General features: G+C 40.7%; 1 protein-coding gene across 3 annotated transcripts in view; it reads left to right on the forward strand.

The window, feature by feature from the left end:
- The window catches only part of LOC143275160 (uncharacterized), a 60,416-nt gene that overhangs the window by 11,336 nt on the left and 29,946 nt on the right, over positions 1 to 19,134 (forward strand). For all 3 annotated transcript variants that reach the window (XM_076579160.1, XM_076579162.1, XM_076579161.1), the window contains exons 3-12: positions 2,249 to 2,494; positions 3,887 to 4,035; positions 9,245 to 9,475; positions 10,892 to 11,035; positions 11,856 to 11,954; positions 14,474 to 14,644; positions 15,717 to 15,859; positions 16,811 to 16,940; positions 17,729 to 17,845; positions 18,977 to 19,072. In XM_076579160.1, coding sequence (XP_076435275.1) covers positions 2,249 to 2,494; positions 3,887 to 4,035; positions 9,245 to 9,475; positions 10,892 to 11,035; positions 11,856 to 11,954; positions 14,474 to 14,644; positions 15,717 to 15,859; positions 16,811 to 16,940; positions 17,729 to 17,845; positions 18,977 to 19,072 — 1,526 coding nt within the window. The remainder of the gene's footprint in view (positions 1 to 2,248; positions 2,495 to 3,886; positions 4,036 to 9,244; positions 9,476 to 10,891; positions 11,036 to 11,855; positions 11,955 to 14,473; positions 14,645 to 15,716; positions 15,860 to 16,810; positions 16,941 to 17,728; positions 17,846 to 18,976; positions 19,073 to 19,134) is intronic.

The following is a 19,134-nucleotide window of genomic DNA, read 5'->3' on the forward strand; positions in this document are numbered from 1 at the left end:
AGCCAGCCACATTGGGTCGTATCAGGGCTGGTATCAGGGTGCAGTGAGAGGAATCAATTTATCTTTGTTGCTTATAGTAGTTGTACTGTTATAGCTGAGGCAGCCTCACTGGGCTGTATCAGGGCTGCAGTGAGAGGATTCTGTTTATCTTTGTTGCTTATAGTAGTTGTACTGTTATAGCTCAGGCAGCCTCACTGGGCTGTATCAGGACTGCAGTGAGAGGATTCTGTTTATCTTTGTTGCTTATAGTAGTTGTACTGTTATAGCTCAGCCAGCCAACTGGGCTGTATCAGGACTGCAGTGAGAGAAATCTGTTTATCTTTGTTGCTTATAGTAGTTGTACTGTTATAGCTCAGGCAGCCTCACTGGGCTGTATCAGGACTGCAGTGAGAGGATTCTGTTTATCTTTGTTGCTTATAGTAGTTAATAGTTATACTGTTATAGCTCAGCCAGCCAACTGGGCTGTATCAGGACTGCAGTGAGAGCAGGATTCAGGTTTTGTGTCAGTCATCGGTCATTATTGCATACAATTTTGAAATGACCCATCGATGTGGCAGCTACTCGGTCACTAAATCCATCATGCTAAAAGGGCCATTGTAGATTTCCCTTATTCTCCTGCAAGACAGCCATGATTGCAGTTTCAAACTGTGTGAAATGATCACCTTGGGATGAATAAGGGGACAAAGCATGGTGTCCTGAATGAGTGTAGGGTTGTTATTTTTTAGGGGAAGGGATGGTTTGAGACGGGGGTTTTGGAGGGCGGCAGACAAAGCATTTGATTTATGGCAGCAGTTGCTCCGGAGGAAAGTTTGAATGTCAACCCTTTTAGAGTCAAGAGGGAGCATGAGTATTCAGGAAATTGGCCTGTAACTGAAAGTAGATGTCCAAACTCCAGCAACACTCTGGGACTGCTTTGAGTTTGACCCAGTGATAATGACACTAGGCTGTGGTGTAGGAAATATAGAGACCTTGAATGAAACAGTCTCAGCCTTACAGTAGGCACTGGCAGGCATTAAAATATAAAACCCCAAACAGTGGTTTGTTTTCTTTTTTATATAGAGAACTCATTGAGTCAGACACTATGGTTCTACCTCTTCTGGTTCTGGAGATATCACCTCCTGAAGATTGTACAGTTCGTGACAATACTGAAACTACTCTGAGGGGTGCATTGTCAGAACTCTTTATTTCCACAAGCAAACAAAACAACAACAACAAAACACACACATTAATTCTCAGTGATCTCTTATTAACATACATATGGTAATATAAAATCTTGCAAAAATATCTCGTTGATGCCACCACAAAGAACATTAGAGAAGAACAATTTGGCCTGATAAGCCATGTTGGCAAACCAGTATTTCAAACTTGACACTATATAAACCAGACCCAAGGCAAATATTTGTTTAGGTGTATATATGTATCATGTCTACTTTTTTCAGCTAGGTACAAGGTCAAATATTTTTGTTACTGGGGCTGAAACTTTGCATTAGGGCCAAAATCGGCCACAGTGGAGACATGGAACAGACACATTACCTAAAACAACTGTAACTTTTGAACCAGTGGATGGACTTAGTTCAAATTTGGACACAACATGTAAAATACGTTCTATTTTAAAAATGATTTGGATTTAGATGTAATACAGTTTTTTCACTAAGCAGACCATTAACTGGCTTAAAACTGCGACTGGGCAGATGTCATGGATTCTTGTGCTCACAACCCAAAAGTAACTTTCCTGGTTTTAGAAAGTTATAGTTCTGTAATGTAAGATCTTATTGATTTACATTTAACAGCATATAAACTGGTTCATTTTCATTTCTTTTGGAGGTGAGTTGCCGAATCAGTGGTGCTGTTTCAGTGGTGCTGTTTCACACTGCTCATCCTGACTTTCTGATAAACAGCCACATCCTGATAGATTCACTGCAGTCCCATGCCTCAGGGGATGCTGTGGCAGAATCAGTTAGTCTTTTGACTTCTGATTCAGTATTAAGCAATGGCCAGGATTCAACATGGTGTTGTGTCCATGGGAAAGACACATTACTCTATTTTCCTCACTCCATCCAGGTATGAATGGTTTACCTGACTTAGGCCTGGGAAGGTGAAAAAGGTGGATGGAAGGGATTGGGTCCCACCAATGCAGAGTCCCAGACAAAGGGAATATTGATTTACTGCCGCTGTAACCCTTAAAGGCTTTTGGACCTTTAACTTTAAATTTGTAACAGACTGACACAAATGTCTTGACTACCAACAGATCCCGATGACCCCGAGTACATCCGAAACCTGCAGCGGCCAGCAGAGGTGAAAGAGGACATGAAGCAGATGGAGGGGCGATCACGAGTGTCGGTGGTGCTCAACTCTCAGGCCTTCAAGGAAGAGCTGGAGGCCATCATCCAGGAGCAGATCCGTCAGGGCGGGCCCGAGTCCCTCTTCGCTCTTCAACAGATTTCGGACCTCCTCCTTCCTCAGTCACGAGGGGCCTACTCTTCTTTCGGCAGATGTGAGTCTTGTGTGGCTGTATGCGTGTGATGTGGTGCAGGGTGTGTGTTCAGAATTAAAGTACCGTAAAATTCAGTCTATTGAGCACACTGGTATATAAGCTGCACCCACTAAATTTAGGAATAAATTTAATTTCAAACAAACATAAGCCGCACTGGCTAATAAACCGCACTTATTTCTGGTACTGGAACACATACTAATACTACAGAAAAGCTGTCAATACTGTAGGTTATGAAATAAACACAAGCGGGAACAACACAAAGAAAAGCAAGTGAAAATACTGCTAGCGCCACAAAAAAAAAAAAAAATGATTACAACGAAAATAAGATCCATAATTTAGGGATAGTCACATTTATTCAACGTCATCCTGCTAACTGAATCCACTGAAATCTTTGTCTTCAGTGTCCGAGTTGAAGCGAACCAGCACAGCTTCCTCCGCCATCTTGTCACTTACATCAGCCTCGCTTTCACTTCATGAACATGAACGCAAAGTGGAGGTCGCTGCTGGTTCGCCACTTGCACTGTCGTCTGCTTGGTCGATCGTCTTCAATTTGAAGGCTGCATCATAGGCATTATGTCGTGTTTTCAGCATGATGAGGGTGTATGCTTGAGTAGAGTAGAACTGAATGCTGATCTGAAGGCTTTAATGTGTGGGGATTTGATTTATAAAACGTGAACAGTTAGCACACTATCATGAAGTTCATCCAAAAATTCATGGACAGAAATCATGATTTTGGTGAGTTGAAAGGCAGCTAAGAATAGATGAGAACGTGACACTCCCGGGATCGTTAAAATCCTCAAATAAGCCGCATCATTGTATAAGCCGCAGAGGTTGAGGCAGGGGTAAAAAGTCGTGGCTTAAAGACCGAACTTTACGGCATGCGATCAGCTCTTTCAGCAGATGTGAGTCTCATGTGGCTGGTTGTACTGTATGTGTGTGATATGGGCAGAGTGTATGATTAATAGTAGTGTGCAGTCAGTAGTAATTATAAATGAGCATCATGCTCACAAATTTTGGAATTCTGCCACCAGCGGTTGTTTTCAGAATGTTCTCAAGCTGATGTGTTTTAGAGTTCTCTTGTTCTGATTCTTGGTGTTAAACAGTGCTGTGATGGAATTGATTGATTGATTGAGTGTGTGTGTGTGTGTGTGTGTGTGTGTGTGTGTGTGTGAACTAGTGCATGAACTAGTGCATAATGTAATTTGTAAGATAAAGTCATGTGCATCACAGAAGTGCACACACACAGAGACACTGACACAGACACGGACACATATACACACAAATACACTCACACACACTTGCAGACACACATACATGTATGCATGCACCCATTCACACTGAGAATCTCAACTTTGCAGAGCTATGATAATGTGTGTTCTCATGTATTTGCAGCGTCACCTGTCATTCCTATCAATGACATCCGAGGAGTGGAGACCCTGGGCTATAGCAAGCAGGAAAAATTGCTGAGATGCAAGCTGGCCTCTTGCTACCGTCTTGTAGACCTCTTTGGTTGGACACATGGCATCTACAACCACATCAGTGTGAGTAATTTTACAACAATGTTAACACTTGTTCATGTATTGTGGAGTGGTGGCCAAGTGATAACACATTGGCCAAGGAATCAAGAAAATCTGAAATGATGGGATGAACCCCTGACTTGCCAGAATTTTCTTCCCTGCCACTATTGGTCTGGATGTTAGTCATGTGGTTGAGATCATAAACAGGTCCTGTGTGCAGCATGCACTTAGTGCGTGTAAAAGAACCAGCTGCACTAAAAAGAAAAAGTTGTCCCTGGCAAATTTCTGTAGATAAATTCTCTTTGATAGGAAAACAAATGCACTTGCAGGCAGGAAAAAAAAAGGTTGGCACTGCACTGTAGTGACATGCATGGGAACAAAAGTGTTGTCTCTGGCAAATTCTGCAGAAAGAAACCACTTTGCTAATAAAACAAATAAATTGCTGACAGAAAAATGAAATAAAAAGCGCGTTTCTTTGTGGTGACAACGCTTTTCCCAGGGAGTGTTGCCCAAATTTCATACAGAGAATTCTGTCATGGCAAAAGAAGTAACACATTATAACAGTACAATACAATGTACTTTTTGACTCATATGTTTTTTTAAAACAACGCATTTTTTTACTCTATGTTTTTCTATTAAGATTTTTTTTTTTGACTTGTGTTTGCATCAAGTTAAGCCCACAATCATTCATACACTTTACTTTCTTCACTGGCAACTATATCAATGTTAGTACACTTACAAGCTTTCATGTATACACTTTCACTCTTCACTGGTGACTGCAGTCAGGGTAAGTACTTCTACTTTTCTTTCTTAACCCTTTGACTTACTTTTCTGTTTTGGTTTAGAAGCATTTGTTAATTATATGAATCAGAATGCTGTGTAGACCAAATGAACGTTTGGGTCAGTGATTCAGTTACAACTGCCATAGATGATGTGCAGGAACAATAATCAAATTGTTTGAATGCAGTTAACATACATGTCTTTTAAAAATTTTTCTCTGATTTTTTTCTTCTTTTATTTCACAGATGTGTGTGTGTATGTTTGAGTGAGGTCAGTCTTTTCAGGCGTGGCTGCGTGTGATTGGGTGCTAGCCTGTACATTGAGTCTGAATTCACAAAGAGAAATATGTGATTCAAATGCTATTCATTCTTCCTCTTCTTCTAACTGTTGATATTATTATTATTGTTCTTTTTTTTTTTATTTTATTTTTTATTAAGAGAACACACTTTGTATTCATGTACTGATATTTATTGGTGTTTTGAAAACATTTCACTGGTTGACTTAATGGTATATACATCATTACATGTAAATAAACATTTAGATAAACCCAAGACGTTAATGCTGCTTTAATTATTAGTGACTTTTCATTATAAAAATGGCACTCAGATTTGCTTTACATAAACTCAAGAATTTAATGTTGCTTTAGTTATTAGTTATTTTCATTTTAAAAATGGCACTCAGATTTGTAAATAAAGAACGCAAATTTAAACTTAATTTCATTTGAATTAGGATTCATACCACAACATTCAAAGCATATGTCTGTAGAAGAGGGGTCATCAATAGCATTTTTGCTGTGAAGCGTTCGACATTTGTTTTCTATTGACTGTTATGGTGGAGTGATGGCCTAGAGGTAATGCGTTCGCCTAGGAAGCGAGAGAATCTGAGCACACTGGTTTGAATCACAGCTTAGCCGCCGATATTTTTTCCTCCTCCACTAGACCTTGAGTGGTGGTCTGGACGCTAGTCATTCGGATGAGACTTTAAACCGAGGTCCTGTGTGCAACATGCACTTCGCACACGTAAAAGAACCCACAGCAACAAAAGGGTTGTTCCTGGCAAAATTCTGTAGAAAAATCCACTTTGATAGGAAAAACAAGTAAAAACTGGAACGCAGGAAAAAAGAAAAAAGGTAGTGTTGTAGTGTCGCGAAGCATTTTCCCTGGGGAGAGCAGCCTGAATTTCACACAGAGAAATCTGTTGTGATAAAAAGAAATACAAATACAAATATCCATCTTTGAGGGGGAATGGAGTTTGGGGTTGGTGGAGGGGTGGTGGTGGTCAGGGGCAGGGGATATGAGGGAGACAGTACCAGGAAACAAACCTTCATTGTGTTGAATGGTGTCATTTCTTTTTTTCCTTTTTTTTTTCTCCTCAAGTTAAGTGGAGTTGAGTGTGTGTTCACTGCCAACTGCCAAGAGGTACTGGTTTAGCAAGGACAGACACATAGGCTTAATGGTTAGAGTGTTAGACTTTTAGCATGAAGATTCTGGGTTGAAATCCTGGTGGTTGTGTCTTTTGGATCAAGAGCGGAGATATTTTTTTGTGTCTCAGGTCAGCGGACTTGCTAAACCTTCATGTGTACACACATGTGAAAGATCATTAATCAGAACATGGAAGATCCCATCATTCATGTCAGAGTTTGGAGTGAATTATGAAGACATCAAAACAGAGTAAAGCTGCATAAATGTGGTCCTAAAATGGTCGTACACGTGTTTTATGAGACACACTGGTAGATATGAGTGACCAAGGAAGTTGAACACAAAAGAAGCAGCAGCAAGGAATGTCCTGGAAATTTTGATCTGTGAGTCGAAAGATATTGAGATATATGTATATCTGTATATATCTGTCTATGTATATCTGTCTATACACACACACATACACACCCACACACACACACATATATGTGTATATATGTTATATATATTCATACACACACCCACACACATATATATATGTATGATATATATCTCTCTCCTTCTCTCTCTCTCTATATATATACTCAAAGTAATAGCCCCTCCCCTCCTGTTGAAGAAATACAAGCAAAAACAAAACGAAACAAAAAAAAGCAAAAAAAAAACAAAAACAAAAAAAAACTCGTCTGAAAAACACCACATTTGAAATCCCCATACCCTTCCCCTCCAAAGAATATGGGAAAAAAAGAAGGAAAGAACACACAACCAAACTTATGATAAAACAGAAGGAAAAAAACAACAGGCAGGGCAGCCCTGCAATGCACAGCCTCGTAATTGCTGCAGCGTTGTGAAAGTTGAAAAAAAAAAAAAGAGAGAAATTTGGAGCTGTCCCAGACCAACCCTTCCTCACCCCCCCCACACCCCCCACCTCCCCAACCACCCTCCTCCCCCTCACTCTCAACATAAAGGGATGATGTGGCCCCGGCATTATTATTGGTTCGGCGGCGGCGGCGGCGCGACCTTTCAGGGTGAGGGCAGTCCACTTCAGGGGCGACATCCTGTGGCAGGAGCCAGAAACTGAAAAAGGCCATGCTGCATCACACCACACTACACCGCACCTCCCCTCCCTGTACTTGAGTGCTTGGGTGTTCCCAGACTGCCGGGAAACCAAGCCCGACCGACTGCTTGATTTTCATGGCCTCTGAATAAGCTGTTTGGTTTGGGGAGAGGGTTGGGGGGTGGGATGAAGGGTGGTGGTGGAAGAGGTGGTGGTAGTGGGTGGGGAAGGAACGTGACGTTACACTAGAGTGGCCTGTTTTTTTTATGTGTGAATTGTTTTTGAATGGCCTTGGTAGTGTTTGTGTGTGAGTTGGTGGTGGTGGTGGTGGTGGTGGGGAAGTGGTGACTGTGTGTGGTGTGTTGAGTAATAGTGTGTGTGTGTGTGTGTGTGTGTGGTGAGTAATAATATTAGAGAGAGACAGAGTGTATGTGTGCGTTCCTGGGCTTGTGATCCAGTCACAAATCTCAAAGAGGCTGAATCTTGCCTTCTCCATTGTCAGTGCCATGGGAAGCATGACTATGCACATATAATTTTATATGTGTAATCTGTCAAGCTTAAACTATAAAAGTGTACATCTAAAACAGATACAGACACAGATGCACACAGACAGACAGATACACTTAAACCCCCACCCACCCTCCCCCCACACTTATACATACACCCCTACACCAACCCCCTCCCCACCCTGCCACACCTCCACCTCCACAAATACCCCTCCCCCCCCACCCCCTGATCCCCCCTCTCCCCCACACAAAACAGAGAGATAAGAGAACTGTTCTTCCGGTCAAATATCCAGTCAAAACTGTGAATAGAGAACAAACTTGTATGTATCGAAACAAATAAAATTGGTTTAATTTGAAACTACTTTACATGTTTCTGAAACTGAGATATGGATAACATTATTTTAAAGTGCGGCTGAATTGTATCTGTTGTGTATAATGAGAACTATCCTGATTATACCGTAGGATCCATGACGTAACATTAAAAAAAAAATCTCCTTTAAATTTTTTTAAATTTTAATCTTTTTTTACAATTCTGAGTGAATGAACTGAGAACTACATAATCTGTATTATGACAGGGTGAAAGACCTTTTTTTTCTTGATGTCATTTTGCAGTACCGAATGGTTGAAGAGAAAACTGCTCTGTTTTTAAGACTAGATGAAAAATAAAACATTAAAAGACTCTTTTGGTAATGACAAATTAATAAATGGGGACCTCACCTGTTTCATGTGAGGACTAAAGACTAAGGATATTTTTGCAATAACAGGTCAAAGAACAGAGATATTTTTGCAATACCAAATCAAAGAGCAGAGATATTTTTGCAATACCAAATCAAAGAACAGATATTTTTGCAATAACAAATCAAAGAACAGAGATATTTTTGCAATAACAAAGAATAGATATTTTTGCAATAACAAATCAAAGAATAGAGAACTACCCTTTATATTTTATCTTGAGCTTATCTTAAGCTTGAAGGACCATTGCATTTTGGTGTACAGCATTTATTATTTACTTTGTGTATAAGTGTGTGTGTGGGCATGCGTGCATGTGTGTGTGTGAGTGTGTGTGTGTGTGTGTGTGTGTGTGTGTGTGTGTGTGTGTGTGTGTGTGTGTGTGTGTGTGTGTGTGTGTGTGCATGACTGAAGACAGATTTATGCAGGAAACAAATGATGAGTGCCAAGAGGCAGCTTGTTGGGCAAATGATGCTGGGAGCTTGGTCTCTTACCAAAGATAGGCACTGTATATCTATCTTTATATCTATATATCTGTCTTATTTATCTATCTATATATATATTCTTATCAGTCAATCAGTTAATTACGTTTTGTGTGTGTGTGCGTATGTGTTTTGTGTGTGTGTGCATGTGTGTCTGTGTGTGTGTGTGCATGCGTGTGTGTTTGTGTGTGCATGTGTATGTATGTATGTATGTATGTGTGTGTGCTTGCATGCGTCCATGCGTGTGTGCCCTACGGCGGGTTTCAGGTGCGAGTGAGCCAGGACCAGGAGCACTTCCTGCTGAACCCCTTCGGGATGCTGTACTCTGAGGTGACGGCCAGCACCCTGGTCAAGGTGGACGTGCGGGGGGAGGTGGTGGACACGGGGTCCACGGGGCTGGGCATCAGCAAGGCAGCCTTCTGCCTGCACTCCGCCATCCACCAGGCCCGCCCTGACATCCGCTGCATCATCCACCTCCACACGCCTGCCGCTGTCGCTGTGAGACTTGTTGCTCATTTCTGTTGTTTGTGTTGTGTTGTGTTTATGGCTTTCTGTTGTTGTCTGTTCTGCTTTTTTCTTCGGTTGTCTGTTGTACTGGTTTTCTGTTGTTGTCTGTTCTGGTGTTTTCTTTGGTTGTGTGTTGTACTGGTTTTCTGTTATCTGTTATATTGTTTTCTGTTGTCTGATGTACTGTTTTGTGTCATCAGTTGTGCTTTTTTTTTCTGTTAAGCTGTTTTCTGTTGTCTGTTGAGACTCTATTTAGATTTCTGTTGTCTGTTGAGACTCAGTTGATTTCTGTTGTCTGTTGTGTTGTATGGCTTTCTGTTGTCTGTTGTTCTGTTTCCTGTTGTCTGTTGTACAAGTTTATGTCATCTATGTTACTGCTTTATGTCGTCTGTTCTCCTGGTTACTGTCACCTGTTGAACTGTTGTCTGTCATTTATGGTACTGCTTTTTGTCACCTGTAGTATTGTTTCTGTCTGTTGTACTGGTATATGTCACCTGTTGAACTGTTGTCTGTCATTTATGGTACTGCTTTTTGTCACCTGTAGTATTGTTTCTGTCTGTTGTACTGGTATATGTCACCTGTTGAACTGTTGTCTGTCATTTATGGTACTGCTTTTTGTCACCTGTAGTATTGTTTCTGTCTGTTGTACTGGTATATGTCACCTGTTGAACTGTTGTCTGTCATTTATGGTACTGCTTTTTGTCACCTGTAGTATTGTTTCTGTCGTACTGGTATATGTCACCTGTTGAACTGTTGTCTGTCATTTATGGTACTGCTTTTTGTCACCTGTAGTATTGTTTCTGTCGTACTGGTATATGTCACCTGTTGAACTGTTGTCTGTCATTTATGGTACTGCTTTTTGTCACCTGTAGTATTGTTTCTGTCGTACTGGTATATGTCACCTGTTGTACTGGTTTTCATTGTCTGTTGTACTGTTTTCTGTAGTGAGTTCTGTTGTCAGTTGTGCCATACTGCTTTATGTTGTCTGTTGTACTACTCTCTTTTATACTGCTTTCTTTAGTCTGTCTTGTGCAACTTACTTTCTTCAGTTGTACTGTTTTCTGTCATCCGTTGTACTGTTTTTTGTCAGTTGAACTGTTTTCTGTCGTCTGTTGAACTGTTTTTTGTCAGTTGTACTGTTTTCTGTCGTCTGTTGTACTGTTTTCTGTCATCTATTGTACTGTTTTTTGTCAGTTGAACTGTTTTCTGTCGTCTGTTGAACTGTTTTCTGTCATCTATTGTAATTTATTTTGTCATCTTTTTGTACAATACAGACATTAAAAATGATTTTTTTTTATTTACATGTTTGGATAGCATCTGTCATCAGCTGGTAGAGATACTGATCATTTATCATTTCATGATGATAAAAAAAAAAATGTATATATTGTTTGATAAAAATGTGTGCAGGTATCAGCCACCAAGTGTGGTTTGTTGCCAATATCCCAGGAGGCCTTGATATGCGGGAAAGTAAGTTACCATGACTACAACGGACTCTTGGTGGATCAGAATGAGAAGGACCAACTGGCCAGAAACCTGGGACCCTTCAACAAGGTGATTCTTCAGTGTGGCATAGGGCATCCTTTTTTTTTTTTTTTAACTAAAAAACCCCCAAAAAAACAGCTTTAAAAAAATCAAAACAAACAAAACAAACAAACAAAAAAACAAAAACAAAACCCAACAACCAAAGAAAAGAAAACAACAAGCAAAAACATGGAGATTTCAGATACACAGACACATACACACCCACCAAATCCTGAGGTATCTTGACGAATCTGGTCCTGTGAGAATCATCCTTTCCTAGTATTGTAAGAATTTTTACATTGATAATATCTAATGGTAAATGCTGGTTCTGTCCATGCTTAAGTATAACTTTGTGATTGTAGTGAAGGGAGGGGGTGGAGGGTACTGCCAGACTTCCAGTTCATGTGTTCATTTTCTCAAGGAGGCACCATTGCGTTCGCACAAATCCATATATGCTACACCACATCTACTTATTATTTATTGTTTGGTGGATCATGCCTTTTTTTAATATTCATTTTGTGAACACACTGGATTGAGTTGTTGTAATGTTTTATGTTATGTTTTATATCTGGGGCGCTTTTAGCAGCATTAGTACTGGATATCGTGCTATAGAAAAGTTATGAATTATTATTATTATTATTTAAGCAGATGCCTGACCAGCAGCAGTCATGTAAAATTTTGTGAATCGATTTTGTTCATGTTGTTTGGATTTGAAATTTTTTTTTTTATGTGCGCCCCTGTTTTTTAAAATTAGAATTTATTAATTATTTTTGTTTGTTCTTCTCTTCCTCATGTTTGTATTTGAAAAATGAATGAAAACGTTGGAATAAAAGAATGTTGGCATGTTCAGGTGATGTTCCTGAGGAATCATGGTGTGGCAGCCTGTGGAGAGAGCATTGAAGAGGCCTTCCACTATGCCTTCAACGTCATGGCCGCATGTGAAGCGCAGGTAGGTGGAAACTTCACTAACTGGTTTTTCCACTGAAGCAGTTTCAGTTTTCAGTTTCAAGGATGGGTTTAAGTGTGTGGACTGATCCCTGTGTGTGATCAATTTGGCACCCCATGTAACCGAGCATAAATAATGAACATATGTAGCAGTATGTTAATGATTTGGATACATGTAAAGCTGTACTGTGATTTTGGAATGCGTACAAGTTTGGTGTTTTTAATTTGTGGATTTAGTTTTTTTTCCTGAGACTAGTATATCACATGTAGGAAACACTGCATGCCATATTATCTCACCCAACCCATCGCAGCGGAAACCAACCCTGCACAGCCAGGCTCCACTAGATTGCCACTTACACATCATATCACACCACATCACATTGTGTCACACCACACCACATCTTGTCACGCCACACCACATTGTGTCACACCACACCACATCTTGTCACACCACATTGTGTCACACTGCACCACGTCTTGTCACACCACATCACATTGTGTCACACCACACCACATCTTGTCACACCACATTGTGTCACACCGCACCACATTGTGTAACACCACATTGTGTCACACTGCACCACATCTTGTCACACCACATCACATTGTGTCACACCACACCACATCTTGTCACACCACATCACATTGTGTCACACCACACCACATCTTGTCACACCACATTGTGTCACACCGCACCACATCTTGTCACACCACATCACATTGTGTCACACCACACCATATCTTGTCACACCACATCACATTGTGTCACACCGCACCACATCATGTCACACCACATTGTGTCACACTGCACCACATCTTGTCACACCACATCACATTGTGTCACACCGCACCACATCTTGTCACACCACATTGTGTCACACCGCACCACATCTTGTCACACCACATCACATTGTGTCACACCGCACAATATCTTGTCACACCACATCACATTGTGTCACACCGCACCACATCTTGTCACACCACATCACATCTTGTCACACCAAATCACATCTTGTCACACCACATCACATTGTGTCGCACCACACCACATCTTGTCACACCGCACCACATCTTGTCACACCACATCACATTGTGTCGCACCACACCACATCTTGTCACACCGCACCACATCTTGTCACACCACATCACATTGTGTCACACCGTACCATTGTGTCACGCCCTTCTCCCACCATGAATAATGAAAATGTCTAGGGATACATTAATTTCATGCAGACAGAACCCTCAGAAACATGACGCAGACATGCCTTTTTGTCTGTATTTGTTCTGGAAAATCAACTTAAATGTCACGCATAGTTGTTTCCTTTTTTGAAAGGGGGAGTTTGAAAAGGCTGTGAAATGATATATCAAACCAGCATGGCAAAAACGAAAACATGTGAGAACTACACTGATAACCACTTTTAACAGCAATTCAGGAGTTGTGTGCTCAGAATTTTGTTGTTGTTTTTCTGTTGTCTGTATACATGTGCTGATCCGTTACTTCTAGCAAATGTTACATGGTGTTATTGATAATTTTGGTTTGTTCAGGATTTTTGGAGGCTGTTGTATTGATATTAATAAAGAATGAGGCCAGGAGATCAAATGATTAACAAACAGTGAAGAGTGGTAACTCTCTCCATTGATAGATTTTAGGGTATACATTTGGAGTGATGGCTCAGTGGTAATGAATTTGCCTAGGATGTGAGAGAATCTGAGGGCGCGGGAATGAATCCCACATTCACCAGAATTTTCATCCCCTCCACTAGACCTTGAGTGGTGGTTAGAATGCTAGTCATTCGGAAGAGAGAATATATCGAGGTCCTGTGTGCAGCATGTACTTAGCGCACGTAAAAGAACCTATGGTAACTAACTGGTTGTGCCTGGCAAAATTCTGCAGAAAGATCCCCTTTGATTGTAAAAAGAAAACAACTCTTGAAGACAGAAAAAAAAAAAAAAAATGGTGGTGCTGCACTGTGATGACATGATCTCCCCAATGAGAGCAGCTTGAATTTCACCAGAGAAATCTGTTTTGACAAAAAACATAACAGAACACATACAGTGTCTGGTAATGTGAACGATGTATGTATGTATGATAATCGTGTCTGACTATGACCATGAGAACAGTAGAGGAGGCAGCTGCTGTCCCTGCTACCCGGGCTAGAAATTGATTTTAGTGGAGAGTGTCTTGCTCAAGTCAAACCCCCACTCTCTCGGCCAAGAGGGCTCTAGGACAGTTGGCGTTGGGATGGTCCCTACAGGTCAATTAGCCTTCAAGGCTGCAGCACTAAGAGCCAGTTCAATCTTGCCTTCCAGTTTGAAATTTTATAGTTCTTCACAAAAAAACTAAGCTGTGAATTGTGAATTCCCATGAACTCAGCATGACGTTGCAGTGTGTGTGTGTGCCAGGTGAAGAACTCAGCATGACAGTGCAGTGTGTGTGCCAGGTGAAGAACTCAGCATGACAGTGCAGTGTGTGTGTGCCAGGTGAAGAACTCAGCATGACAGTGCAGTGTGTGTGTGTGCCAGGTGAAGGCCATGTCTGTAGGCCTGGACAACCTTGTGCTGGTGGACAAGGAGACGCAGGAGAAGACCTTCAAGGTGGGCAGCCAAGGGGGAGGGGGCGCTGACACCTCAGGACGCAAGTGGCGCTGTGGAGAGCTGGAGTTTGAAGCCCTCATGCGCACTCTGGACAATTCAGTGAGTAGTGGCTGATTCTGTGGTTCTTTTATAAGAATGACGACAATGTACATTTGTATAGCGCCTGTTCTCTCTGCGAGTTCAGGGTGCTTTACACGAGAGGAAAAGTTACAAGTTACACCACTCACGACCACACTCTCCCCCTCTCTCATTCCTCATTATCGCAAAGTGAATTGAGAGACACGAGAAGCAGGAAACCAAGAGTGCTTACAGATAGGTTCTGAAAAGATGAGTTTTTAGTGAAGAGCGAAATGGTGGAAGGAGAGGATTGGGCCCTGCCTACCTATGCTGATCCCTAGATACATTTGATGTGAATTCACTGTCCAAATGGCTTAAAAGTTCATGCGGACCTAGTATTTTTTTATTGATTGTTTCATTATCTGTGGGGACCTAGTATTTTATGGACTGTTTGATTCTCAAGGGGACCTAGTATTTTATTGACTGTTTGATTCTCTATGAGGAACTGTTGACTATTTGATTCTTATGGAGACCTGTTGACCTAGTATTTTGTTGACTATTTGATTCTCTATGGGTATCTAGTATTTTGTTGACTATTTGATTCTCTATGGGTATCTAGTATTTTGTTGACTATTTGATTCTCTATGGGTATCTAGTATTTTGTTGACTGATTCTCTATGGGTATCTAGTATTTTATTGACTTGTTTGATTCTCTATGGGTATCTAGTATTTTGTTGACTATTTGATTCTCTATGGGTATCTAGTATTTTGTTGACTGATTCTCTATGGGTATCTAGTATTTTGTTGACTGTTTGATTCTCTATGGGGACCAAGTATTTCAGTGACTGTTGATTCTCTATGGGGACCAAGTATTTCAGTCACTGTTTGATTCTCTATGGGGGCCAAGTATTTCAGTGACTGTTGATTCTCTATGGGGGCCAAGTATTTCAGTGATTGTTTGATTCTCTATGGGGGCCAAGTATTCTAGTGACTGATTCTCTATGGGGGCCAAGTATTTCAATGATTGTTTGATTCTCTATGGGGGCCAAGTATTCTAGTGACTGTTTGTCTGGCCACATGGTGGCTTCCTCACAAACGTGGAATGGTGGTGCAGGGTTACCGAACAGGCCATGTGTACAAGCAGCCCCTGATGAAGCAGGAGAAGAGGGAGAGGATCAACAGCGATGTGGAGGTGCCCCCTGCCTCCAGCTCCTTCACTTATGTGTTTGACGGCGACTATGAACACTCCAAATACGTGTAAGTTTGTTTGTTTGCTTGACTGTTCATTTGTGTGTGCGTTTTTCTCTGTCTTAAAGTGTGGTGTGATTATTTTTTGTGATTGTTTCTTCATATATGCATTTTTTTTCTCATGTATGGTGTATTTGTTTTCTCTGTCTTAAAGTATGGTGTAGTTATCGTTATTATTTTATTGTGTAATATATACTAGCCTGAATATCCAGAATACTGTTGCATATATTTTTATCTGCCAGTATTATTACAAGGCCTCAGGTTGTTTGTTGAAATAGGATCCTTTTCTTTTTCTTCCCCCCCCCCCCCAATCTTAAATTATGGTATATCTCTGTTACATTTGTATGAGCATTGACATTAAAGTGTAAACCCTAGTACTTACTTGAAAGTGATATGATGTAAATTGAGAAGTGAAATTGAGAATGATCTGATGTTCTGACTCTTCTTTTAGGTAAATCATTTTCAGCTGATCCCATGGTTATAGTCATGTTATCGTTGTACCCTTTGTCCAGCCAGCCATGAACGTTGCATCAGGGCTATCACTGCAGGCCCCTAATCTCTCCCCTGTTGCAGTTAAAGGCAATATTTGAAATAAAGGCAATATTTGAAATAATCTTGTGTCATATGAGTTCATCTTTCTTTGGCAATTTGTCAGTAGTTCACTCCTGTCTTCTTGATTTGAAGAAGTATTCAGATCTCTAGTCTGTGATCTGTAAAGGAACTTGTGGTTTCTGCCTCATTTTCGTTCCCAGATTCTTTCATTTTCAGGTACCATTGGATCAATATTAGAATACTTTCTGCTCTGAGATGGCCCTGAGCGGTTGGCTAACATATTAGGTGGAGATCCTTTACCAATGAATTTTGAGTGCTGTATCGGGGAAGGCAAAACAGAGTGTGGCCTTTTGACAGTGGAATGGTTGTGTGGAAATGCCTTGTTCAGAAGGGGTGTGTCTGTTTCAGCTCCCCCATCAAACTGGCCATGGAAAGACAGAAGCAGGCCTACAAGGCTGGGTGGTTGACCTCACCCAACGTCTACAAAAAAGAGGAGATTGAGGAAATCGGCACCACTACACCCAAGAAAATCACCAAGGTGGGTTGTGTCAGCAGTGATCAGAGGGCTGCGTGATCTACTGTGATTTGAGTGCATACATTGTTTCTAAATTGTGATGTGAGTGAGGACTTTATTTCTGGGCTGTAAATTGAGTTCTGACATTGTATCTAGACTGTAATTTGAGTGCAGACATTGTTCCTGGACTGTAATTTGAGTTTTAACATTGTTCTTGGACGGTAATTTGAGTGCAGACATTGTTCCTGGATGGTAATTTGAGTGCAGACATTGTTCCTGGACAGTAATTTCAGTTTTAACATTGTTCTTGGACGGTAATTTGAGTGCAGACATTGTTCCTGGATGGTAATTTGAGTGCAGACATTGTTCCTGGACGGTAATTTGAGTTTTAACATTGTTCTTGGATGGTAATTTGAGTGCAGACATTGTTCCTGGATGGTAATTTGAGTTTTAACATTGTTCCTGGACGGTAATTTGAGTGCAGACGTTGTTCCTGGACGGTAATTTGAGTTTTAAAATTGTTCCTGGACGGTAATTTGAGTGCAGACATTGTTCCTGGACAGTAATTTGAGTGCAGACATTGTTCCTGGACGGTAATTTGAGTTTTAACATTGTTCCTGGACGGTAATTTGAGTGCTGACATTGTTCCTGGACTGTAATTTGAGTGCAGACATTGTTCCTGGACGGTAATTTGAGTGCAGACATTGTTCCTGGATGGTAATTTGAGTGCAAATATTGGTTCTTGACAGTAAATTGAGTGCAAACACAGTACCATGGACTGCAGATTGAATGCAAATATTTCTTCCCCACAGTGGGTACAAGATGGAGAGACGCGAGAGCAGAGGTCCACAGCAATCAGAGTGGAGAGCGCAAACCAGTTTGCTCCACAGGGCAGCAATCCCAAGGAATTCAAAGAGAAGCAGAAAAGTGTAAGTGGATATTGGATCTTCTTTCATGGTTACATCTTGGTATCTTGGTTTCTGTGATGACTGTCTTTCAATAAAGGAAAATTCTCCCCAAAGTACTGCCCTGTCCTTGGTTTTTCATGACAGTACTTTGAAGAGTGAGCAGAAAGAAAAAAAATCAGAGAAACAAACAAAAAGACATCTGTTGCATTTTACGACAGAAAAGGGAGGGTTGGGAGCGGGATAACTGCAGGACAGTTGTGTGCATAAATACTTATTATATTGCATTGCATTTTTGTTGGTTTCTTCTTCTGTTATTCTTTCTTACTTTTTTTTGGTAGTTTTATATATTGACTTTAAACTAAAAGGAGTTGACAACTTTTTGTTTCTTAGTTAAATCAGTGGGACCAGCCCTTTGTTCACTTGCTTTCTTTTATGAGTGTTGAGTGCCTGGACACTACTCATGGGAATGGTTAAGACTGTCTTACTAGAAGTAGTGCCTCTTGACTACTACAGGGATTTGGTGATGGGGATGAATGAGGGGTAAAGGAGAGAAATGCCATCTCTCACAGCGTTTCTTGCTCCTGAAGTGGACACTTTAACCTGTCACTTCTCCCAGTATTTTACAGGGAAAACAAACTGGAAACCACCCAACAAAAGAAAACACATAGCAGGTGTGTGACATGTTGATGATAACCATGTAAAAAAAATGTCACATTTATCCCGTGTGACATTTTGTTGGTGAACTTCAGAATGAATGTCATGATGAGGAGATCTGACATTGTGTTCACAACCTTTTCAAAGAAGGTCGTGTCATTCATGTGTGACATTTTGTTTGTACCCTTTTGAAAAATGTCATGTTGAACTGGATGTAACATTTTGTATGTCGTTAACTATTTATTTGTGCAAAAAGGCTGTGTTTTTCTTCTGTTGCTGGAAAGTGTGTTGCTTGTGACATGTGTGATGCAGTGTTTTGCAGTTTATGTAATTGTGGAAAGAAACTTTTATGTGTGTGTAGATTTTGTGTGTGAGTATGCATGTGAATTTTTATGTGTGTGTGTTAACTCGTTTTGGATATATCTGTGTGTCTGTTTGTTTTTAACTGGGTAAGTGCATCTATGACTTATTTAGTGATGGATTTTTATGTTGTTACAGATAAGGAAGGATTACTATGAAGAGAAAGTGTCTGCTGGCCCACAGTCCAAGATCCTGGATGGCATTTCAGCTTGGGATGAGATGGCAAAAACAAAGGTATGTGGCAAAGAAAAGAAACACTTACTTTTCCTTTTGGTAGACGGACCAGTTTTTTTTCC

The sequence above is a fragment of the Babylonia areolata genome, chromosome 2 (genome assembly GCF_041734735.1).
Source record: "Babylonia areolata isolate BAREFJ2019XMU chromosome 2, ASM4173473v1, whole genome shotgun sequence".
Taxonomy (NCBI): Eukaryota; Metazoa; Mollusca; class Gastropoda; order Neogastropoda; family Buccinidae; genus Babylonia; species Babylonia areolata.